Source organism: Lolium rigidum, chromosome 4 (assembly GCF_022539505.1).
Source record: "Lolium rigidum isolate FL_2022 chromosome 4, APGP_CSIRO_Lrig_0.1, whole genome shotgun sequence".
NCBI classification, from domain to species: domain Eukaryota; kingdom Viridiplantae; phylum Streptophyta; class Magnoliopsida; order Poales; family Poaceae; genus Lolium; species Lolium rigidum.
In genome coordinates, this window is record NC_061511.1 from 52377749 (window position 1) to 52401968 (window position 24220).

At 42.1% G+C, this 24220-nt stretch overlaps 1 protein-coding gene across 1 annotated transcript; it reads left to right on the top strand.

The window, feature by feature from the left end:
- Positions 1–16197: 16197 nt before the first annotated feature.
- Positions 16198–23463, top strand: LOC124650249 (MADS-box transcription factor 23-like). Its single transcript, XM_047189793.1, has 7 exons — positions 16198–16385; positions 18112–18187; positions 18875–18936; positions 22821–22920; positions 22991–23032; positions 23123–23206; positions 23305–23463. The coding sequence occupies exons 1-7, from the start codon at positions 16198–16200 to the stop codon at positions 23461–23463; spliced, it is 711 nt and encodes a 236-aa protein (XP_047045749.1).
- Positions 23464–24220: the final 757 nt, after the last annotated feature.

A 24220-nucleotide genomic window follows, 5' to 3' on the forward strand; every position in this document is an offset into this window, starting at 1 on the left:
ATATTTCTGAGTTTTTATTTTCCATTACCTAGGCACTTTGAAGATGTCAATGAACTTTTGTGGCACTTGGATGTTCATGTCCGCCAAGGCTTATTGAGCAAGTGTAATAAATCCTAATCATCTGGTTATAAGAATTAAAATAATACTTTCTGCGTTCCTAAATAAATATAAGCCATATAGTTTGTTGGCACAAAAATTAAAGAACACACATTGAGAGAAAATTATACCAGGTTTCGGCGGGATTAGTATACTGTGAGTAAAGCTATTGACGTATACCTAATGTATATACTGTAAAATTATCTTTTTATCATGCGCCTGGAAAAAACGTTTCCACCTCGAAGAGGGTTTGGTTTTAGTTGTTTCTCAAGGTTGGCGTCTTTGTCGTTTTCGGTTAGTTATATTACTGTACTTCTTTCTCCGAATGCAATGTTTAGCAGTACAAATGCGTTTTCTACTAGTATATTTCTTGACATGTTTCTCTTTGTGAATAATCTTGAAAAGTATTACTCCTGTACGAGTGGTGCCAAAATATAATCTTGACAAATACTCCCGAGTGCCACCCCTGGTGATATTGCCAACTATATAAATCTATTAATTTATTTCTTTCTTTATGTTTAATATAGAGGCTATGGGCATTTTTTTATGACAGAGCAACAAGATAGATACGAGAAGCAGCGTTGCTTCTATTAATATTAGGTACAGACTTTGGCAGGATAGTTATGTCGTAGGATTGAAATTTCGGCAAAAACAAAATACTTCTAAAAAAATGGTACTACAACCAAAATCATGGTATAAGTTGTATTAGACTTATTTTAGACCCGTTGCGACGCATGTGCACATTTGCTAGTATACTGCAACATTATCTTTTCATCTTGCATGTGGCAAAAACGTTTCCACCCTCAAGAGGGTTTGGTTTTAGTTGTTTCTCAAAATCCGCGTGTTAGTCGTTTTCGGTTAGTTATACTACTGTACTTATTTTTGCTTATTATCGGAGTATTTAACTTCATGGTCTAATTACAGTCGGTTTCCCTTGTCTAATTACAGTCGGTTTCCTTGTCTAATCACCTTTGTGACTTTGTCGCACGTACGTGTGTCCGAATCCAACTCCCATGCCGACCCTGCTAGGAACATTGCCCACATCTCTGGATATAAAGGTGAACCGGGAAGGCCGCTAGTGATCTGAATTCTGAATCAAGTCGCCGCCGCTCAGTTCGTCCGCTGCTAGCTTGCCGACGTCTGCAGGAAGATCGGAGTTACAACGTCGTTCAGTCAGCAGGTGAGCGACATGGCCAGTAGGTCTGGACTGCCGACGGTGCGCTGCTACATCGGCACGGTGACGTACGGGTACGATGACGAGTACGATCACGGCAGCGACGCCGCTCCCCCGCCGGTGCGCCCCTACAGCGGCATGCCCAACCAGTACGAGTACGACGAGCCCGATAACGACGACTACAAGGTGTTCCCTCCGCCGGGCCCCGACACCGTGATCGAGTCCACCGGCCATGGATACACGATCGTGCCGATGACCGTGACGACGTGTGACAAGAGAGACGGCGACGCGCCGCCGCCAGTCTGCGACGACATGTTTGCCATGGCCAACAATCAGCAACCAAAAACACCTTTGGTTGCGGTGAATGACGGCTGCATTGTGTCTGCTGCTACGGGAGGCAGCGGCGCAGGAGAGGAAGTTGAGGAGGAACTTGAAGGAAAGTTCTACTATGAGTACGAGTACGAGTTCTACGACGCCAACGACAACCTCGCAGAGGAGGGGACAACCACGGCGAGGAACATCAATGAGGCGTCGCCGTCGGCGTGGGTGACAGCGGGGATCGCGGCTGCGGTGGAGCATGGCCGCGGCCTGACGAGTGTTTCTTGACAGATATGCCACCACTCGGCTCACCGCCGCGCGGCGCCTGGTTCACCTTGGAGGTGGAGAGGCAGACTGCAGGCAAGTGGCAGAGCAACTCTTCAGGAGAAACTAGCTAGCAGCTACTGCAGACTGCAGACTTGCTTTTCGTTGCTATACAGCAAGGTGTTTTGATGTGAACTTTTAAGAGAGAGAGGGAGAGGGAGAGGGAGAGAGAGAGAGATTATAGCTTCACGACAAGGATTTTGTGCACATGGGAGTCAGTGCTCCCTTCACTTTTGGATTTTTGAAAATTTCAGATTCTCATATTTCTCTGCTTTTAAGAATTATGACATTAAATATGTAGATAGATGTGTATACGAGGATTGGAATAAAAAAAGTCTCGTCAAAAAATACGTTATATTTTTGGAGATGCAAAAAAGACAAATTTCTGACAGTACACTGACAAAATATACGTATTATTGTACTACTATTTATAGTCAGAAATTTGTCATTTTTGTATTTTCCAAAATAAAAAGTATTTTTTGATGGGACTTTTTTGACTACACTCCTCGTGTCTAAATCTATCTACATATTTAATGGCATAATTTTTGAAAACATAAAAGAGCGAGGTTTTGAAAATTTTCAAAAATCCAAAAGTCCAAGGAGCACTTGTGCTCATGTGCACATGCTACTTTCCGCACGTACAACATCTATATATGTAAGTTTCATGTACTTTGAATTTTTGATGTAAGCCACCCTTGTGAGTTTTCGTATGTGGTAGAAGCGATGCTTAGTTTACCTGTTTATATTGAGCCAAAGGCAACGGTTACATATATAGAGAGATTAAGGGAGAAGACATGATGGCCTTGATTGACTCAATCAAGCCATAATGACGTGGTTTCACATCTTGCCATCTATACCGATTGTCTTATAATCTCGGCATAATCAGTGCACAATACATGGCAAAGATATATTTTTAATATTTCCCATTCCTCTAAATTTTGTTCTTTTATCTCTCCTCTTTTCCCTCCTGCAGTCATAACGGGAATATTATGAATGTATGTGATTATGCGAAAGTTGTGAACTGGACTTGTTGCCGAGGTGTAGCTGTAGACGATAGCCGTGATGTTGGTGTTGAGGTAGACGATGATGTAGTAGCGCGGCCGGGTTAATCATGGTCGATGTAGTACTCGTCATAGTCGCTGTAGCCGCAATCACCGGAGGCGCAAAAATTGCGCGATATTTTTTTTGGACGGAGCTACAGTCGTGGAAGAGGCACCTTGCAGATATCAAAGGGTACATTCCGGCGGCATCTTGCAGATATCAGATGACACAGTCGTAGGTGCACCAGTTTTGCCAGGACTGGTGGAAACCAACAAGCCCACGCGGTTTTACTAGAACCGTGTGCAGGACTGTAGTGTCGATGGAGTTACTCTACATCGGACGCGGTAGATGCCATCGTCGATGTCGTGTCGCCGTACTGTAAAAGGGCGTGTGTCCATCCTAGTGGACGATGTAGCGGCGACGGCGTGTTGACGAGATGGTTTTATTGATGTAGGCCTTGGCGATGACATGTCGACGATGTTGAAGCAACAGACGCGTCGACAATAGCGTGTCGTTTGGAGGCGTCCCTCGCAGCAACGACGATGTAGATGCCGTGCTGCACAATGAGAATTCGGCGAAGTCTGGTTCCACACTGCCGTGCGGGACGTCGTGAGCGATGAAGATGTGTGCTCGTGGGCGTGCGGTACCTGGTGGACCTTGTTCCAAGCATGCATACACACGGATATTCCCATCCTTGATGTCCTGATGCGCATGCACCGCAGCCAACAAATATGCATGTATTTTTTTGTGTGCTGCTTCTCTCGATGCCGGAGAAGTCTGCTGGTTGCATTCCTGAACGGGCGGTCGACGAGCGTCGAGGAAGGCACGCTGGATGGCGCATGTGATGCACGCGCGTCGCCGTGCCCTCGCGTGGGCTGCGGAAGACCCTCCTTTTTTTTGTCGTCTCAAATACATTTAGCACATGTGAGATTTTGTCGTCTCTCATTTGAGAGGGCCACTATGCTATTATTTATAATGTGAGAGGCGTCAACTTTCACTAAACAATGATATACATACTTTCATGTCCGGCCAGTTATACGACTTAGGCAGGGCATACAAAACTTGATGACCTTATCAATGAACAGTGATCTAATCATGCACGTACTTCTACTTTTTTTACTTTGAGCTGAAGATATAACGTAGTGTATCCCTTGCGCGCGGTAAGACCTTTTGGCTTTTGGGCACCTCTATATTATTTTTTCCTGGTAGAACAGAATGGACAAGTTGTGAGCAACTTTAGTCTATGTTGATGTAATGTGAAAATTGTAATCTAATGTGAAGCTGTACGAAGTTCGTGTTTGTACGGAATATCTATGCTGGTACTTGTACTTATATATGTACGGGAAAAAACCGGATGCTTGATCCTAGTGAAGGTTATACTGCCGTACAGAAGTGGATGTTTTCTTATGTATCACTCTGCTAGATCTAGTGTAGGTACCGCTCCTTAATAAAAGTAGATATAGACACTCCAAACGATTTACTATGTTGCACTGTACGCCCAAGTATATGCACGACTAGGTTCCAAGCAATCCATAGAAGTTTATAATGTTGGTCCGTACACAACTTTGCCTTGCCTTTCTCACAAAAAGACAAAAAAGGGTAGGTTTAATAGTGTGATATTCCATGAGCACATGCATCATCGGGTAGCTAGCTATATAACCCACTACGTGTCAGTCCCCGATACGTTGGAATGACGAGCCGTGAGGCTTTGTACTGGGTAGTAACAAATAATGTCACGGTATTAATCTCTCCCGATGTTGTAGATTTATCTAAAGTTAGATATATGTAGACACTATTTAATGTATAGATGTATTTAAATCTATTATGTACTACTAAAATCACAATCAATGGCGGAGCCAAGGCCCGGCTAGCCTGGGCAGCTGCCCGGGCTACCCTGGTGCAAGTCCTTGTAGTTACGGTAGAAAACTAGGTTTAGGTAGTGATTTGCTTGGGCAAAAACTGCTATGCTTTGGATGCACCAACATCTTGCCCAGGCCCCAATCCTGAGCTAGCTCCGCCGCTGATCACAATACGAAGGTCTAAAATAGAGACTCCACGTTAATCCACATCATCAAAATTATTTTAATAGTTAGATCAAAAATATGTGGTTAGGATTTAATGTTAGATTAATTGTTACGTATATTTGACAAGTTTCATTAACACGCTCAACCTTCCTAGATAAAAGGGGTTAGCATCTAAGAGAGATAAATATATCGGTTGAGATTTGATTTTATACGTACTCCCTCCGGTTCATATTAATTGACTCTAATATGAATGTATCTAGACACATTTTAGTTCTAGATACATCCATATTGAAGTCAATTAATATGGATCGGAGGGAGTAGTATGTAAAAGTATTTTTTTCTTTCACGCATGCACCTGCACCTCATCTTAAAAGAGCTGACCTAAACGTGGCTGAATAGGAAACTTGATTTATCAGGTAACACACGCAACTAGATTTTTTTTTTGCATACACGATACATGTGACATCATTGTACATGACCGGTCAGCTAAATTTTTTCATACACGGTACATGTAATACTAGAATTATATTGAACACGCACTATTCGGCTAAATTTAAAATACCTCCTAAACGTGGCCAGGCACACAATAAATTTACATGGGTCTCAATGCACAACTTAACAAGACTCGAGTTTTTTTAAACTATGGTAAATACACATTATTTTGAATAACATTAAAACTCTAGACATATCAGAGTATATTTTTTTCGTTCGACAAAAAATTCCACAACAACTGAGTTTTGCAACTATGATATAGTTACTCTAATCCAAGTTGGCATCGTCATATATGGCATAACTAAAACGTGGGACGGGGATCTAAGAACAGAGGATAGCGGACAAAGAGTAAAAATAGATACATCAAAATGTAGTAGATGATGTTCTATAATGTGGTGAAATAGTGTTTCTAGAAATGCATAATACATGGGTCTCAATGCACAACTTAACAAGACTCGATTAAACTGGATTCACAATCGATCGGTACTTGGTGCCGGCGACGCAAGTCTTCCACAAATTACACTCACCACCGGTCAGTTGACTTGGTAAATGCATCATAAAATGATGGAATATTCTTTCAGTAGAGGATGCTGTTTTCTTCAACAATATGAAGCATGTGGTGACTTTGTCAATCTCAAGACTCGCTGGATAAGCCGTTTAGACTTGGTCTCTGGGACTTGCTGAATCAATTTTCAAACTCAGTCTCTCGGAGGTGCCAATATGGTAGGTTGTGTGTGCGTTCATAAAGGTGAGGGAGGTGAGTGTTAGTTATTGTGAGCTTTTTATACTATGTTCGCAAAAATACAAGTTGTTCCATTTTAATTGACAATGATTTAGCATAAAGTTGTACTAACTAATATGAAACACAAAGAGTAGCTAAGATACATACCAGCAAAAAGGAGTAGCTGAAATACAAGAATTTTGAATACAACGAGTTGACATGATCTAATACCACCATGTGAATTTTTTTGAATTCAAAATCATTTATATGTCTATATGTCTTAATCTTAATATATAATTAATAATAATTTATATATTACTCTATTTATATTTGCAAATCTCTATTTCTTATGAACTTCATACAAACAATTAAATATATACATTTGGAATAAGTTCTTACACTATTTTATATATGAAATTAAAGATGATAATTAAAGGAAAAAGTAGCAAATTGGTTTCATATGAACTCCATATAAATTCCATGGGTAGCTAGAATTTTGAGTAGTTTTCGCGGAATTAGCTATTAGATATGTATCCAACACAATTTGAACCAATAGGCAGAATACACATTAAAATCGAATAGCCGATTTAAATAGAGTTTGACATCATACAATACCTAGGAACATAAAATAATTTCAATTTAATATTTTATATTGTGCAAATAAAATAGACAAAATAGTTAGGACAAAAATACTATAATGCAACTGAGCCGAGGATTTAGAAAGTGTCAATGAGCATGCCATGTTAGATTCATGGTTACAAAAGGTAGTGACTGTGTGCAATCACATGGATGCATGAGATTGCACTAATGTAATAACGTGAATGTAATACCACAAATGATTCAGGCGAGGTTTAGAATAGAATATAGAGTATATATTTGAGCCATCAATAGTTGTATCTGTGGTTGTGGAAGATTATCCAGAAAATAAGATGTAGAAGAGTTGTTCTTTTTTGTGTGTCTAACTACTAATCAATAATGGAGCATAAAAGCAACCGATGGTTAGAGGATAATAAATCAAAGTAGCAGATTTTTTAAAACTATGGTAAATACACATTATTTTGAATAACATTAAAATTCTAGACATATCAGAGTATATTTATTTTCGTTCGACAAAAAATTCCACAACAACTAAGTTTTGCAACTCTGATATAGTTACTCTAATCCAAGTCACTACAACAAAATAGGCACATAAAGACGCACAATCTAATGGTTTGTGACGCTATATTTCATCTCTATGGCTTTGTCAAGTCGCTTTGATAAAACGTCTCTCAAGCGTCTCCTTATGCACCGTCACAAAGAATGTAGGGACGCTTTACCATGCGTGTTAACATAATTATGAGACGCTCAGAATGCATCTCTACATGTCTAGAGACGCTTTGATACATGGATTATGAAGACGTCTCTACAATCCGTAGGAACGCTCTATCGCGTCTCAAATAAGTACCTAAATATACTGTATTTTTGTAGCATCAGGATAGTGACTTCACGTTTAATTTTCTTTTTTCGTTATTTCTTTGGCTGTAAAATCCGATCATGGTTCATCACGCATTATGCACTAAAGATCCTCCAACAATGAAACATGTTCATGTACATCACCACATCGTGTCTGCATAGAAGATCGATCGACCGACAGGAAAAATCACCTCGGTAAAGAGAAGCTGAAGTTGGCGATAGGTTCAAGGATTCACAAGGTGCAAACACACTTAAAATTTGTACAAATACACATACATTTTAATAATTTTCTCTCTACATAGAAGTTTCAACATGCAGACATCAAGTATCTTCTCTAGGTCCACTGCATTTGTAAATGTCATCTATTTGCATCCAAAAACCTGCAAGCATCAATTATAGAATATGTTAGTTAATCTGACATAATTTCCCTAGAAAAATTAACATGCAAACATGACATGATGAAATTTGAGGAGTGCTGGCTAATTCCAGATACATAAGTTATTTTAGAAAGAAAATAAAGAACCGGGGTGTGAGATATATATTACTTAATCTGTCCCATAATATTTGAGTATCTCTACTATTAAGAGCAAACTGGTGAATGCCTGGTGTCACATTTTCAGGATGGACAATAATACCCTCCACGTCTCCTACCAAGATGATTTATCTCAACGCAATCTTGAAAAAAAAAACCTGCAAAATGCCACCGTAATTCCTAATCTGGTGGCGCTGCAACAGAATGTCTCTACACAAAAACAGAATATCCGATTAATGAGGAGATCCGTATCCGAGATAACAACTGCCTAATCTTCTCCACAGATTCACAATCAGCCGCAACAGCCTCCACATGTACCACAGGCGACCAGCCTCCACATGTAGAGACCCACATGTACCACGAGCGACGCCGCCATTATCTCTTCGACCTCCCGCCGTTCCGTCGGCTCAAGCATCCACATTAACTCTGCCTCTCGTCGCTGCATCCGTCACCACCACCGTCTTCAGCACACCACCACTATCGGCAAGAAGCTAGCAGACCCACATGGAGTGGAATTTGGGAGCACCCATCAACATTATCTCGCAATACATTCCTGAGCTCACGTGCAGCATGCGGAATCCCCGGTAGGCCCTCACCATCACGATCAGGTTTCAGGTTTATCTCTCCCTTGTACGGAGGTTCTCAACAAGGTGACCTACTGCAGTAGTGTTATCCTACCCGGCGGCGCGTACGATCGGGAGCACGCCGAGGCGGCGCTCTACTTGTGGTGCGGCAGGGGACGGCGAGACGCATGCCGTTTGCATCGAGGAGGCCGTGGTCGCTCTACTCGTCATGGCGCGGTGGACACGACGAGACGCGGGCCGTGTTCGTCAATGAGGCCTCCTGGGTCGACTGACTAAAGTACGTGCTCCATGTCAGGCGAACCTTCAGCAGCAAGTACAATTTTCTAGGCCAACACTAGACGACCACATCACCCAAGCAAACCGGACTTGTTTGGTCGACTATATGTCTACATCTGGTACAATTCTCATTCCGCTCCAGCTACTTTCTTCTACATGCTATGATCAGTTCAGCTGGAGTACTACTACTATGCACACCACAATTGATTTGTGTTCATCTGCACATTGTAGGTGTATACATGTAGGATGGTTGAGAGATTTGACATGGTTGCGCTAGAGCTTTTGATGTTCAAGCTGTCTCAGGGTAGGGTCTAGATCTCCAAGGCCAATATTGTGGGTCACCAAACATCTTCATTCTTCACGGAATTTTCAAGGAAAGATTCCAGGAGAGTGAGCACAAGTCCACAACAAGGCAATCGGAGGTAATCCAATCTAAATCCACATGCCTCATGCTCAACCGATCGACTGACAAAGTGCCACTCCTATGTACATGTTCGGTTAAGCTGATCTCATCAATACCACTGCATGACTCGGATGCAACGCGACTCCTACAGGCATATGGTCTTTAGACGAGAGATTAAGCTGGTCAGCCTACATGTATCATATTATCATATAGTAGCGGGTAACTTTTCTTGCTCTTTTATCATCTTCCATGTGAGATTTATTTCGTTTTTGTTTTCTGGACTTCTCAGTTTGTAGCCTCTTTATTAGGCCCATGCTGATCGGAAAATTTTCAAGTCTATATTGATTATTGATCTCTTCACAAGCATTTAGCACAACTAAACTATAATGGTTTGTCATGTTTTTGTAGGTCGTATGCAGGTTCCTTGCAAGTTGTTAAGCATATTGCCGGTCGTCAAGGTTAGAGTAGAGTGGTCAGATAATGCCATGTCAGGAAGTTTGTGCACTTAAATATATAACTACTCCGGGAGTAGCATTGATCGAGAGATTCATCAATGTAAGCCACTTACAACGAACACCAGAGTATTTCAAATTAGTTAAATTATATTAGTGTATTTTTGGGGAAATTAAAATGTGCACAAATTGATATATGAAGTTCTTAGCTGGACTGATTTATTTTTAGCAACGCTACTATGAGTTTGTTACCTCCATGTTTTTTTGCTTAAAATGTGGATATTATATGCACTGTTGGCTTACCCAAATATATTTTAATTACGATTAATATGTCAATATTATGTGCACTGTCGACATACACAAATATTTTGGAAGAAAAATTACAAGAAAAACACAATGGTGCCACATTTTATTCATGTGAAGTATACTTTGTGACATTTTGACAAGTATGTGTTGATTGTCTATGTGTGAATTGTTTCATAACAACCATAGAAATTTAGCTAACAAACAATTAAAGTTTAGTTAGATAAGCTGTCTCTTGATTCTAAGAAGTCAAACTTCTGAGGTATGTATATTTTTGCAAGTAATCTCCGGCAATGTGAAAGGTTTACTTGGTAAAAATATTTTTAAATATAAATAATTCTTCTGAAATATTTTCAATACCATATTATACAAGATTTAACTTGGAGCTTGCAGTTGTCATTGTAGTGGTGTCATGGTGGTGGTACGTCCTCTTTCAAACAAAATACTACTCTTAGGCATGTATTTTTGTTTACTGTGCCTTTCACACATTAGTAAATATAGTGTTGTGTGTTTATGTGTGTGTGTGTTAATCAAGCAGAAAGCATGTATTTATTTGTATTTTTGGCCAATGTGTTTTTAGTGGGTCCAAATTGTGTGGAGCTAATGCGACACGAACCAATTATTTATTTTTCTCTCATCTGATAGATGTGGAATCCTTCTTAGAGGCGGAGTGAACCCTTCTAAAATAAAAGTAGAAGACTACGTCGTAATTTTGTTTTATTTGCTTTGTAAAAGTAGAGGGCCCTTGAGGTGCTTCCTATTTTCATTTGTTTTGAATTTTAGCAAAATATAATTCAATAAAAGTAGGATCTAATTTTTTTAGAATATTATGGAACTATTTTTTCACACGATTTGAAAAGGCCGTGGCGAAGCACGGGCATCCAACTAGTATTAATGGTTTGTTGTTCACGATTGGCATACCTTTGTGGTTTCCACTGAATTGAATCAGTAGACTAAGGCAAGCTGCAGAAAAATACAACAACAACAACAACAACAACCAAGCCTTTCAGTCCCAAACAAGTTGGGGTAGGCTAGAGTTGAAACCCATAAGATCTCGAAACCAAGTCATGGTTCCGGAACGTGGATAGCTAACTTCCACGCACCCCTATCCATGGCTAAATCTTTGTCGATGTTCCAAACCTTCAGGTCTCTCTTAACGGACTCCTCCCATGTCAAGTTTGGTCTACCACGACCCCTCTTAACATAAGTTGCAGAAAAATACGTGGCAAAGAAAATAATTTTACTAAGTAATCTAACATCTAAGTAGAGACCAATACCATTTACAAGAATATATGAGCGAAATATTGGACGTACCAATTGTAATAGTTCTACTTTTTCTTTCTGCAGTCCAGAGTGAATAGCCATTAGCCTTGAATAAGCAACATTTCCAAATTAATATTCCAGCTTAAGATAACATCATTCAGAAATAGAAGTAATAGTATAAAAAATGAAGTAGGCGGGTTAATTTACTGTCCCAATATGGGGTAAATGCTCCATATTTCCTCTTCTTTCCAAGGCAGCCTCTTCTCATATGTAGAAGTTGGGGTATCCTTTTGCTTGATATATATCATGAAGATAGCATGAGAACGACTGCAAAGAAATAATGACCAAAAAAAACAAAGGCTGGCTTTCCAAATACTAAAATTAGTGGTCAAGTTGTGTTTTTACAATACTTTGATGTCCAAAACGATTATTTTTCTGAACTTTGCACTTGAATTATGTGATCCCCTACACTTTAACGTACAAATATCATTCAAGTAGCTCGTAGTCTCAATTGAAAATCTACGAGTGACAAATAGCACATGGCAATGCAATAGGCAACAGCAGAATATACAGCATGATCTAAGAAAAATTTATTGTGTATCTTATTATCTCTTACAATTACTGCATAGATGTCACTAGTTATTTAGAGGAATAGCTCTTTCAAAGATGTATTTTCTGATGAATAAGTACTTCTTGGTGTACATCACATAACAAAAATACGCTGTGCATCTAACAAAAATAGACTGAATTTATAGCCTGCTAGAAATCAGATGCACGGAAGGTTTGTTACCTTGATTGATATTATGTTTCTGCACATCAAATAAGACACAATCTACCGGGGCACATTCAGTAATCAACAGCATACAATCCTGCATCAGTTCAATCAGATTATGCCGATCCATTACTGCAAAATCCAGTTTGTAGCGGAATCCAAGAAAAATATTGTACTAAAATTGCAGTCGATAACTTAGAAAAACTAATGGATAATATCAGTTAGAACAATACAGTAGTGTACTATCTGCATGTCGAGGAAGACCCGGACCAGTGAAGCCCAGTATACACGCAAAATAGGATGTATATATCTTATACGAGATATGAACAGGTAGCCAACGAAGGTGCTTACCCATCTTGGATCACTTGATGGGAGATGAAGAGAAAGCCAACGAAAATAACTTACCCATCGTGGATCACCTGATGGGAGATGGAGGAGACTAATACCGGTGTCTCAGGCTCCGATTTGTCGCAGGCGAAAGAACACCAAGCACTGAGCTGCGGGGGAGAGTACACTAGACGGAGGAGGATGACGCCGGAAAGGGTCGAGGGAGAGCATCCTTGAGAGAGGAGGATGGGTGTGGAAGGATCCATTGGGGGCGGCGGAGATAGGTCACTTTTTTGACCTGGCGGTGATAGGTCTTGCACGCGTGGGTTTGGGTTTGGTTTTTTTGCCTCACGAGAGTATGAGAGATGGGAGTTGTGCCTTATGGGCTGTGGGCTTATGAACTTTTTGAGAATATTTGAAGCGAATGATACCATGGAATGAGACGATATATGTAGGGCGTCTCAATGAACGTCTTTACAGCCCGTTGATTTTCCACGTAGGGACGAAAACAAAAGCGTCCAATGGCGAGCGTCTCTACATGACTATTTTCTTGTAGTGAGTTGGGATCATCATGTATGGCATAACTAAAACGTGGGATAGGGATCTAAGAACAGATGATAGCGGACAAAGAGTAAAAATAGATACATCAAAATGGAGTAATAGATGATGTTCTATAATGTGGTGAAATAGTGTTTCCAGAAATGCATAATATTTTATGGCCATAAATCAAACTTATTCATATACACACCCGTGGCATTATCTAATCATAACATTTGTGGTGGCTATAGAACAATATGGTTTAGAAATTTTATTTTTAATATCTATAGATTCCATAAATTTAAGTTTAGGATACATTGATTGAACTTTAGTGGATGCCCTCGCAATGCGAGGGCCACCTGGCTAGTTTAGATAAATTTAGAATTTTTTTTATAGATGAAGAAAGTTCTAAATTTCAATTTTCTGAGGCAATTCTCGGGTGATCAAGTCCCGGTATATCATCTCTGTCTCTCTCTCTGTCCAGACAATCCTCGGTTGAAGTTTTCAAACATACTCATTTTCTAAATTTCAGTTAAGTTATGTATAGAAGTCAGTCCTAGTGTGACGCACGTCACAAGAATGTGCTTGCCTTAATCACGAACTGGTCGAGCAGTTGAGATTTTGGGAGCAGGCGACCCAGGATTTCATTGGCTTTCAGCAGAGAGTGATATACAAACTTTCTTCTCTGTTCAGGCTTTCACTAATATACAACTTAAGCAACGGATACCTAACTTGATGACCTTATTAATGGTGTCCTTTATATTAATTTTCTTAGTAGAACAGACTGGAAAAGTTGTGAGCATCGTAAGGAAAATGTCATCGATTTATATATAAAATAGGTTTCTTCAACAAAAAAATGTAGGAAAAAATGGGTTGCCAATTTGGTTTATATTGCATCTGGGTAGTTCTAATATGAAACTAAATATATGTGGTTGAATGGACTAGCTGGTCAATTACAAGTTTGTCCCTGTACGGAACATCGCAAGCATTTATTTAAATATTTAGGTACGGAGGAAAACAGAGTACATGCGTGACAGTAGCGAAAGATACGCTGCCGTACAGAAACGGACGTTTTATGATGTATCACTCTGCTAGATCCAGTGTACCAGTGCTTAATAAAAGTACTCCAGCAGTAGATATATGCTGCAAACGATGTGTGGTCTCCACCATTAGCCCAAAGTCTGCACAAGGCTCTCCAATCAGGGAAAAGAAGCATATCATCCGACCTGGTCCGTACCGAACTTTGCCTTGCATTTCTCAGTGTTGTAGTATGATATTCCATGAGCACATGCATCGTTGGGTAGCTATGGCATCCGATGTGTCAATTGCTAATAGGTGGGAATGACGAGACCTGGGACATTTTAGGGCATGAGCAATGGAGGCAGCTGTCCAACTAGGCTTGGATAAAACTTTTATATGCATGCCATGTTATGGTCCCATTAATATGTCTTTCTCTCAAAAGCTGATTTGGGTTTTCTCTTTCTCTCTCACATTTTTCACTTTATGGCTGAAGAGGCTGCCTCCTGATGAAGAGGCTGTCTCCTTATCCGAACCTACTTTGGACCACCCGAACCAAGATAAAGTTCTGAGGCAGCACCCTGAGGCTATGCATTGGGCATGCCCTTAGGGGGAACAAGTACAGTTATAGCAGATCCCTGAGGTAAACAACTACTAAGAGCATCTCTAGCGGCTCGATGTATTTCAGACGCCAAAGCTAACCGTGCGTTTATTTGTGTTGGTCTACGAATGCGAAAATGACTATCTAGCCACGGTTGTTCGTTTGTGTATGGAGGTGCCCTCAGCGGCATGAGGCATTTCACTGTTTACACAATTTTTTCCATCAAAAATAAGAATATGAAAATTAAAAAGGTCATGGCCTGCTAACCCTAACCGTAGACTACGCCTCTTCGTCGCTGGGGACATGGGACAGGTCGACAAAGTCCGAGATCTTCCATGGCTAGTTAGGGACCGGCGGAGCAAATGCCGGTGCGGCCGGTGGTGGAGGTGGAGCCGCCGCTGGTGCCCACGCGGGCAGAGGTAGTGCGGCCAATGGTGCCCACGATGGTAGGGCGACGGAGGAGGCTGCACTGAGTCGTGCAACGCCAGATTGAAAGCCTCTTCCTCCGACTTGCCAGACGGCATGAGGCCGATGGAGTACCGATGCATCCGTAGCGGCGGCATCTCCGACATGAGGAGGGCTAGCCTTGTCACCTCGTCCTCGGTCAGCTCCTTCGGCAGCTCGATTTACCTGTCCTCCTGCTTTGCCATCTGGATCGCATGCAAGACGTTGGCGACAAAGTCGTCCCATATCGGAGGCGACAGAGGTGGAGGCGTAGGCGGCCGTCGTGGTGAAGTCAGGGTCGCGGAGGAGGTTAGGCGGGAGAATGGCGCTCTTGCGCTCGATCTCTGCTTCCCTCTCCGGGTCGGAGTGAGGCACCGGCGGATGGGCACTCGCGCAGTGCTGAGGCACCACTCTCCCGGCAGCTGCACCTCATTCGATCCCATGCTCTGCTGCCGGTGTGTTCGGGTGCAAGCGTGGCTAGGGTGGTGTGAGGGATGCAGGATGTTGCCGGCGCCCTTTTAAGGACGGGTGCGGGATACAAATGTGTGTGCCATTGATGGCGGCGCAGACGTCCGGCCGCCGCCCGAAAGGCCTGGCAACCTCTAAAGTCTAGACACCATTGATGGTGAAGGCTGCATCGCCGAAGTGATGCGGCCTAAGCGGCCTCTATCGGGCGGGCCCATCACAACAGGGCGCGAACGCAGCACCGTTGCGCTGAGCCGCGTTTGTGTCTCCGTTATGCCGGTCATTATGCGTCGTGCAGCTAGGCAGTGTTTTCCCATTTTACATCCGCGCGGTCGCAAACGGACACTCGGTTTGCGTCGGGCAGCTGAAGATGCCCTTTAGCGCATCTCCCTCCTCTGGTCTACATAACCTTCAGGTATCAAGGTACCCAACTCACATACATATAGAGTCTCTCTCGCTCAACTCCCATATAGCCTCTCTCTCGCCCCCCACCCCCTCCCACCCCCCCACCCCCATCTAGCAGGTCAGAGTGATTCCTGCTTACAAGTTACTACCAGCTTGCCGATCAGCACGTACGTGATGGTCCGTGGAAAGACGGTGATCGAGAAGATCGAAAGCACCACAAGCCGGCAGGTGACCTTCTCCAAGAGGAAGAGCGGGCTGTTCAAGAAAGCCAAGGAACTGGGCATTCTCTGCGATGCCCAGGTAGGGGTCGTCCTCTTCTCCAACACCGGACGCCTCTACGAGTACTCCAACTCCAACTCCGGGTATATACTGTGTATCCGTACGAGCTCGCGTTAGTTAAGCAGCAGGTAGCTAGATATATGGCTGGGATTCGATCTGTCTTCCTCTAAAGAAAAGGATCCATGCCGTAGGCAGATCTATAGCATGTGCAAATCCTACTCTATAGCCAGATCTTGTAAAACTGCCTCGAATCTAAATTAACCGGGTTTAATTTCAAGGGGAGAAGAAATTAAGAGGATTGATGATCTCTCTTGTTTTCTGTATGAGCTCATATTGAGTCGTATATGTTTCTCTATCTCAGCTTCCTTATGACCTTAATTACTACTCCTGATTGTTTTTTGGCGATATTTTACTTTGCTACTTCGCAGAGCCTAGCAAGGTCCACTTATCTTCTTTCTCTATATTGACGATCGAGAGATGTCACCATAGGAAAAGGATGAGCTGGTATTTTGCTGTATGTCTAGCCTGTGTGGGATATGAGCAGGTCTGGTGGTGCTTGTTGATATGTTTAATCTCAGTTCATCATATAATTTCAAATTTTCATATTCATTAGTTTATTTATTTTTGTGGGGGAACTTGCTGGCTGCCGTTGCCAGTGCGCATGAGCGTGGCAAGTTTTCATTGATTAGGAATCAGTGCAATACATATTCTTGAATAACATTGTGTTGGACATGGTTCAATTTCGTCGCATGCACACCTTCGATCTTAAGTAACTAGTTTGCGTAATATTGCCTGGACTTAGAATAAACAACGCATTCATATTGGTTCCTGCTGTCTCCCCCTCTATATCTATTATATATATGCATGGTGCTAAGATCATGTGATCACCATCTTAATTAGCTTCCCCACTTGTGCAGAACAAAAATAAATTGCTTATATGTAGCCGGCATGATTATGCAAGAAATACATGATCTGGAAAATGACTACATAAATACATTTAGATTACAATGTGTAAATAAGTTTATTGTGAGCATACGGTCACATTTTTCTCGTGCCAAGGTTCTATACAAAATTTAGTCTGTGCTCTCTTAATTTATTTAGCTCCCATTTTTGGTCTATTTTTTAGTCCCACACCAAATTAACAAGTCAAGTAATTATGGATACTTTTTAAATCTATTTTAATATCTAAGTATTGTAAGCCAATTTTTATTTTTCCCTTTCGATATCCTAAGACGAGCCAAGTTGACGACATTAATTCACGCATCTTTCATTTTGTAGTGTATGTTTGCCATTTCTATGCCCGCCTATTTATTTTGTTAATTAAGTTTTGAATTTCTAAAACTAAGATAACAATATATGTGCCCCATCAATTGTAAATGTGCTAGGTTGATGTATACTACTCCACATTATGTAGACACTCTATTCTTCCAAACTATAGTCAGGAACTTATGGTTCCAAACTTCCAGCATGATCAAAATGATATTTGGATCTTGAAAGTATTATAGATAAATATTCAGGCTGATAAGAGTAAAAGGGCATGATTTTGTAATTTATTAGATATATATAAGAATGTTACTATTTTATTTTTCATAAATAGTATATGCATATTCGCATACACAATTAGAAAACTCACATTCTAATACTTCTCATATATCATGCATATAGTAATACCAAGAAAATATGCTGGTAGAGTGATGTCCTCACTCATATGTGTATAATTCATTGAAAATAAAATGTTCACAACTTCTATCTTCATTGTGTGTACGGTTTCTCTTTGGGATTATAATATTTTTTTTATTTTTTTATCAGAACAAAATCTATAATTGAAAGGTACCAGCAGGTTAAAGAGGGCCAGCAGTTCATGAGTGCAAGCGATGAGGCTAAGGTATATCTTTCAACCATAACAAGTCAGGTGATTCATGTCTTTATTTTTTCACGAAAACGCAAAAGCCTTGCGTTTCGATGCATTGATAGATAAAGAAGAGTTTATGTACAAGTTCGAGAACGGACACAACACGCCGTACAACTCAACCAAGAAAAAGAAAACCTAATCTAGGGGAGAGGTGATTCATGTCTTTAGTGTTCATCGAGTTTCTTCGTATTCTTTCTATGTAGTTCGAAGTACATAGTTACCTCAATGACATGTGGGTACCGGGCATGGTACTCTTACCTCTATGTATTAAAGCACCTCTTGAGTAAAATGGCCAATTTTTACCCAAGCCTTGTCAATATACCTTCTCGTAAGCCTTAATTTCTATATTTCTATATGATACTATGATACTAGTACACTCTCTCTCATCCTTAATTGCACTGCCACATCAGCATTTTGCATGCATGGAATGCATGATACTACCTATGATACTCCCATTGTGGGTAGTCTTAAACTTTCATGGAGGGAGTGTTGGTTTTGCAGTTCCAGTGAATAATTAATTCACTGTTTTGCCTTCTTGGATTAAATCCAGTAGAATATAGTTTTCTTTTATTTTGTTATTCTACTTCTCACCCTAGCTAGAGCAAAATGATACTTTTGAAGAACACTAACTATCGTTTATATATAACTGTACGTTGACAGTTTTGGCAAGCGGAGGGAGAGCGCCTACGGCAGCAACTACATAACTTGCAGGATAATCATAGGTACGACTGGTAACCAGAGTATAACAAGTAAATTTATACTAGTAAGTGTAATACTGCAAAGAAATATATGTCTATTGATTGTAAATTAATATTATATGCTTTGCATTTGAATGAGAACTACATTTTTTTTTTTTTTTGAACACAAGAAGGGCCTCGAAGGCCCCTGACCGCTCTTATATTAGGATAAGGATAGTACACCTTACATAAAGACCCAAGGGAATCAGGAAATTACAAATTGGTTCCTGACTTTTGCAAAGAGGACCCCGAACATCTAATGGAGAAAGCAATCGGGCCCATAGCTTCTTCCTCACGGACACCTCGCCGCCACCGGGAACAATGTCACTTGGGGCGATGAAGCTTCCAAGGAGAACCTTGGACGTCGCGACGAAGAGGCACTGCCTCCCTTCAGGCTCACTGGCCGGGAGGAAATCGAAGGGTCGCCATTCGACCAGAAGAGGCAACGGGGGCCGGAAGACCGCCAATCGACCACAGCAGAGGGCGGCGTAGCCTTCAGAGAAGGCCGCCCTTCTACCACCACCATGGGCGGCGTAGCTTCCGAAGAAACACCGTTGCTGATAAGCTCTCCCGATTGCAACCTTAGAAACATCAGCCTGGAACTCCTCCTTGAGCTTGTAAATTTCTGAACCAGAAAATTGAAGCTTTGCCTGAACTCCTTTAGATCGAAGCTGAGCTTCCCAGCACCTACATCGCCAGTCCATGCCACAACAGCCTACCGCCAGGAACTCTGTCCTCTCCAGATCACCATGAGCAGAGAAAGACAGCCGCACCATGAGACCGACATGGCCGAACCTGCAAGATCCATGAGCTTTATTGACTGAGGCCCCAGCAGCACACCTCCCCAACGCCTCTGGCTCCGACCTCCGGAGCACCACGACGAGCAGGAGCACCACCAGCGAGGCCTGGATCCAGCCCAACAGACCCAGCCCCCTCCTCACGGCAAGAAGCCGAAGACCGGCATGACGCCGAAACACACAAACGCTAGATTTATTGGAACTACTATCTACAGCCCTAAGACCGGCGCCTCTCCTAGTCCATCTCTGGCCAGTTATTCCGGCGAGAGGGACATCGGGTTGGCCCGGCAAGCTACAGCCGACTCTCAAAGGAAGAAGATAGGAGAGGGTTCCAGAGAGAGGAGGAAAGGCCCGGGGGTTCCCCCGGAAATGAACAATGTGCGTAAGATTAACGAATTGTAACTACATTTTATTTTGAAAGTAGTTTCACCGAGACTTATCAACAAATGAGCAGTCATCAATGGTATTTTTTCGCTAATTTCAAGCCCTATGCAAAAGTCATCTCTCAGATTGAATTCCTTTGAAAATTAAATAAGTCTAACATTCAATAATCTTTTGCCTTAATAAATTCGACATTGGGGAACAAGCTAGGCAGTATCTAATGTTAGATGTATATATAGAGTGATGTTTGGAACATGGGAGCATATGCTCCCTATATTTTGAAATGCATCTTACACATATTTTAAATTTCAAAAAAATTGAAACAAAAAATTCGAACGTACATCTTCACGTGCTACGCGCTAACAAAGTCGTTTCATAAAAAATGAACTTATCATGTGACGTGTGTAAAAAAGACAAAATTCAGTGCTGAAAATAATGCTTTTCACAGGATAAGTTTTCTCTTTTTTAGATAGGCCACAAAAAATATTATTTTTTCGTGAAACTTGACGCATACACATATATTATGGAGATGTACATGTAGATTTTTTTGTCAAAATTTTTCCACACTTCGAAATATGTTTTGTTGGTAGAGGGAGCATATGCACCCGGGAGCCGAATTGAATTTCCGGTATATATATGTCTATTGTAGTTTCCCCATATGTTAGGGGGCTTTCTGCATATGTGCACCTGTACATGTACTATATATTGTGGCTTTTGACCCCCTGGTAATACATCAAGCATATTGCCCTAACATGGTATCAGAGCAAAATTTGGTCCTAGTCTGTACGTTGTCCCGGCCGTAGTTGCCGTTCTTCGTCCGCCGCCGCCGGCCGCCGCTCTCCGTCCGGCCGTCTCCGTCGCAGGTCTTCTTCCCGAGCGTGCGTGCCCGCCCCGCCCGATCTCTTCCCGGCCGTGAGCGGAATCGCCCCGCCCGATCTCTTCCTGGAATTGCCCTGCCCGATCTCCTCCTGGAATCGCCCCGCTCGATCTCTTCCAAGCCATCCCCGCTCTGCCGATTGGATCTGCCGATTGGAATCGCCCCGCTCGATCTCTTCCCAGCCATCCCCGCTCGATCTCTTCCCAGCCATGCTCACTCGATCTCTTCCCAGCCATCCTGGCTTCGATCTCCTCTCTGATCTCCTCTCTGCTCTCTGATCGGCCCGCTCTGCTCTTTGATCGGCCGCGCCGTGCTGCGATTTTTTTGTGCGTGGCCGTGTTGACTTCCAGCTGAGGTAAAAAAAATAGTTCAAAAAAAATAAAAAAAATACTGTCGTCGGCTGTTGTTCCCCGATGTCTTCTTCCGCTGATCTCGCCTTATCTTTGGGCCTCCCTTCGGTACTTGGTATTTGTCCGCTGTCTCCGTGTATGACGGCTAGCCATTCTTCGTCGCCGTTTGCGGCCTCTTCATGCGGCTCTGCCCGTGCTTCGCCGACTTCGTCTACGTCGGCCCGCCGCTCTACATCGACTTTTGCGGCACAGTCGATACTCCTATGGAGCTTAATGTTAAGCTTCGTCCTACTGATGGTGATCCTCTTCCTGATCCCACCCGTTATCGCCATATTGTTGGGAGTCTTGTTTATCTTGCTGTCACTCGTCCTGATATTTCTTATCCTGTTCATATTCTGAGTCAGTTTGTCTCAGCTCCTACCACTGTTCACTATAGTCATCTCCTCCGTGTTCTTCGCTATCTTCGTGGCACGATCACTCATTGCCTTTTCTTTCCCCGTTCCAGCTCTCTCCAGCTCCAGTGCTATTCGGATGCTACGTGGGCGAGTGATCCTACGGATCGTCGTTCGCTTTCTGCTTACTGTGTGTTTTTTGGTGGTTCGCTTGTTGCTTGGAAGACGAAGAAACAGGTCGCAGTTTCCCGTTCGAGTGTTGAGGCTGAGTTGCGGGCTATGGCTTGGTTAATTGCTGAGGTGACTTGGTTACGGTGGTTGCTTGCAGATTTTGGGGTCGCTGTTACGACACCCACTCCACTTTTGTCTGACAGTACAGGTGCTATCAGTATTGCACGTGATCCGGTCAAGCATGAGCTGACCAAACATATCGGTGTTGATGCTGCACAGGTACAGGATGATGTTGTTGCGGTTCATTATGTGCCTTCAGATTTGCAGTTGGCGGATTTCTTTACGAAGGCACAGACTCGGGCGCAGCATGATTTCTTACTCTCCAAACTCAGTGTTGTGGATCCACCATGAGTTTGAGGGGGGTGTTAGATGTATATATCTGTCTATTGTAGTTTCCCCATATGTTTGGAGGCTTTCTGCATATGTGCACCTATACATGTACTATATATTGTGGCATTTGGCCCCCTGATAATACATCAAGCATATTGCCCTAACATCTAAATCATTATGGATCTACAACTCTACAAGATACTACCTACCAGTTGAACTTACTATATACGGTACACCTGACGGCCAGCAATTTCGCCACCACGATGACCGGCGGTCAATGACGCGTCTTATCCCCTCCAAGGGGCGGCTGCTGCCCATGCCCTAGTTTGGGCGGACGATGGCTCATCGGTCCAACCCGATCAAGGAGTCGAACGACCGATACATCTGATGTCTATAGATTCAAGCTATCCCTAATCTAACGGACAGTCAGGAAAATAAAATCTACATATGATCAAATTACATTCAGAGAGAAGTATGATGATATGTGTATACCCTTGCTAAACCACTGCAGGCAGTTGTTGGGACACAATTTGTCTGGCTTAGGTTTAGAGGACTTAAAGGGTTTAGAAAGCCAGCTGGAAATCAGCCTGCATAACATTCGGCTAACTAAGGTAACATCTAGTGCCTACCATAAGGATCAAGCTCCTGCAGTGCTGCGACTAACTGTGTTTTTCTTTCCAGGACCAACTTATGATTGATGAAATTGAGAAGTCAAACAAGAAGGTTAGTGTTTATTTTGTACAATCAAGACAGGACTACCAGCATAGAGATGGTGTGTTTCTTATCTGGGCATAAAACATTTTTTAACTGCAGGGAATTCTCGTGCACCAGGAAAATATGGAGCTACACAAGAAACTAAACATCATTCGTCATGATTATGTGGGTTTGCAAAATAAGGTGCATGAGTATGACAGGGTACTCGATCTGTAGTTCACAAACAGTTTAATTACTTAAGATATTAAGTTGTGATGCTATGTTTTCTTAATAATTTGCAGTTAAATGAGCAAACAGAAGTAAACGGGGGAATTACAAGTTCATCTACCAACTACAACTTTATTGCTCCAGAGGATGTGAACTCATTTGACCTGAAACTTAGCCTGCCACAGCATGCAGAAAGTGATGATGATCAACCAGAATCACCAACACTGGGGTGAGTTAGTTTTCCTAATCTTTGCGTCTGAAAGGATCAAGACTAAATCAACACACGATTAAGCTAACACTATGTTTACCCTCCTCTCAAATTCAGCAGACTTTGAGTACCACCAGATTGATTCAGACACACATGCACCGACATAAGTGTGTTGGAGTGCAAATTAAGTGCAAATCAAGCGCAATTTGTTTTTCCAGTATGTTCCCATGAGTTATACACATGAATTGTGTGTTGTTAGTTGTGAGCTTTTCCATTTTGTTCCATGTGATATATTTGTCGGGGCCATGTTATGATTTTCGGAAAAATGTAATATTTTTTTCTTAGATACCACTATACTTCTTGTGAGCTGGGAGGCTATGACAAAAAGCAACAAGAAAATACTTGTTGAATCCCAAATGTATGTACAATTATGCCAAGGAATAAAATCCAGATATCTCACAACTGTACAATTAGGGTAGGTAATCATTTGGTTGTGGAGGTAAGCTCAGATCATTAATGAATAATGGGCAGGACACTTAACAAGGTTCAGGGGCATTGTGTAAAGGATTGTTTGAGCAAAGTAAAACGATCGATGTTTAAAACTTGAATGTAGCGAGATAGATGGGGACATCCCTGATCGGAAAAAAACCAAACTCCAAGGCACCGTGCCGCCCCATTCGTGGCAATATGGGGGGAACCCAACAGCTAATTCGGGGGCACCTCCATCTTACTCCCTCTCCACTGTTGTCGCTGGACCTGGTGGAGGACATCTTTTTTGGTGC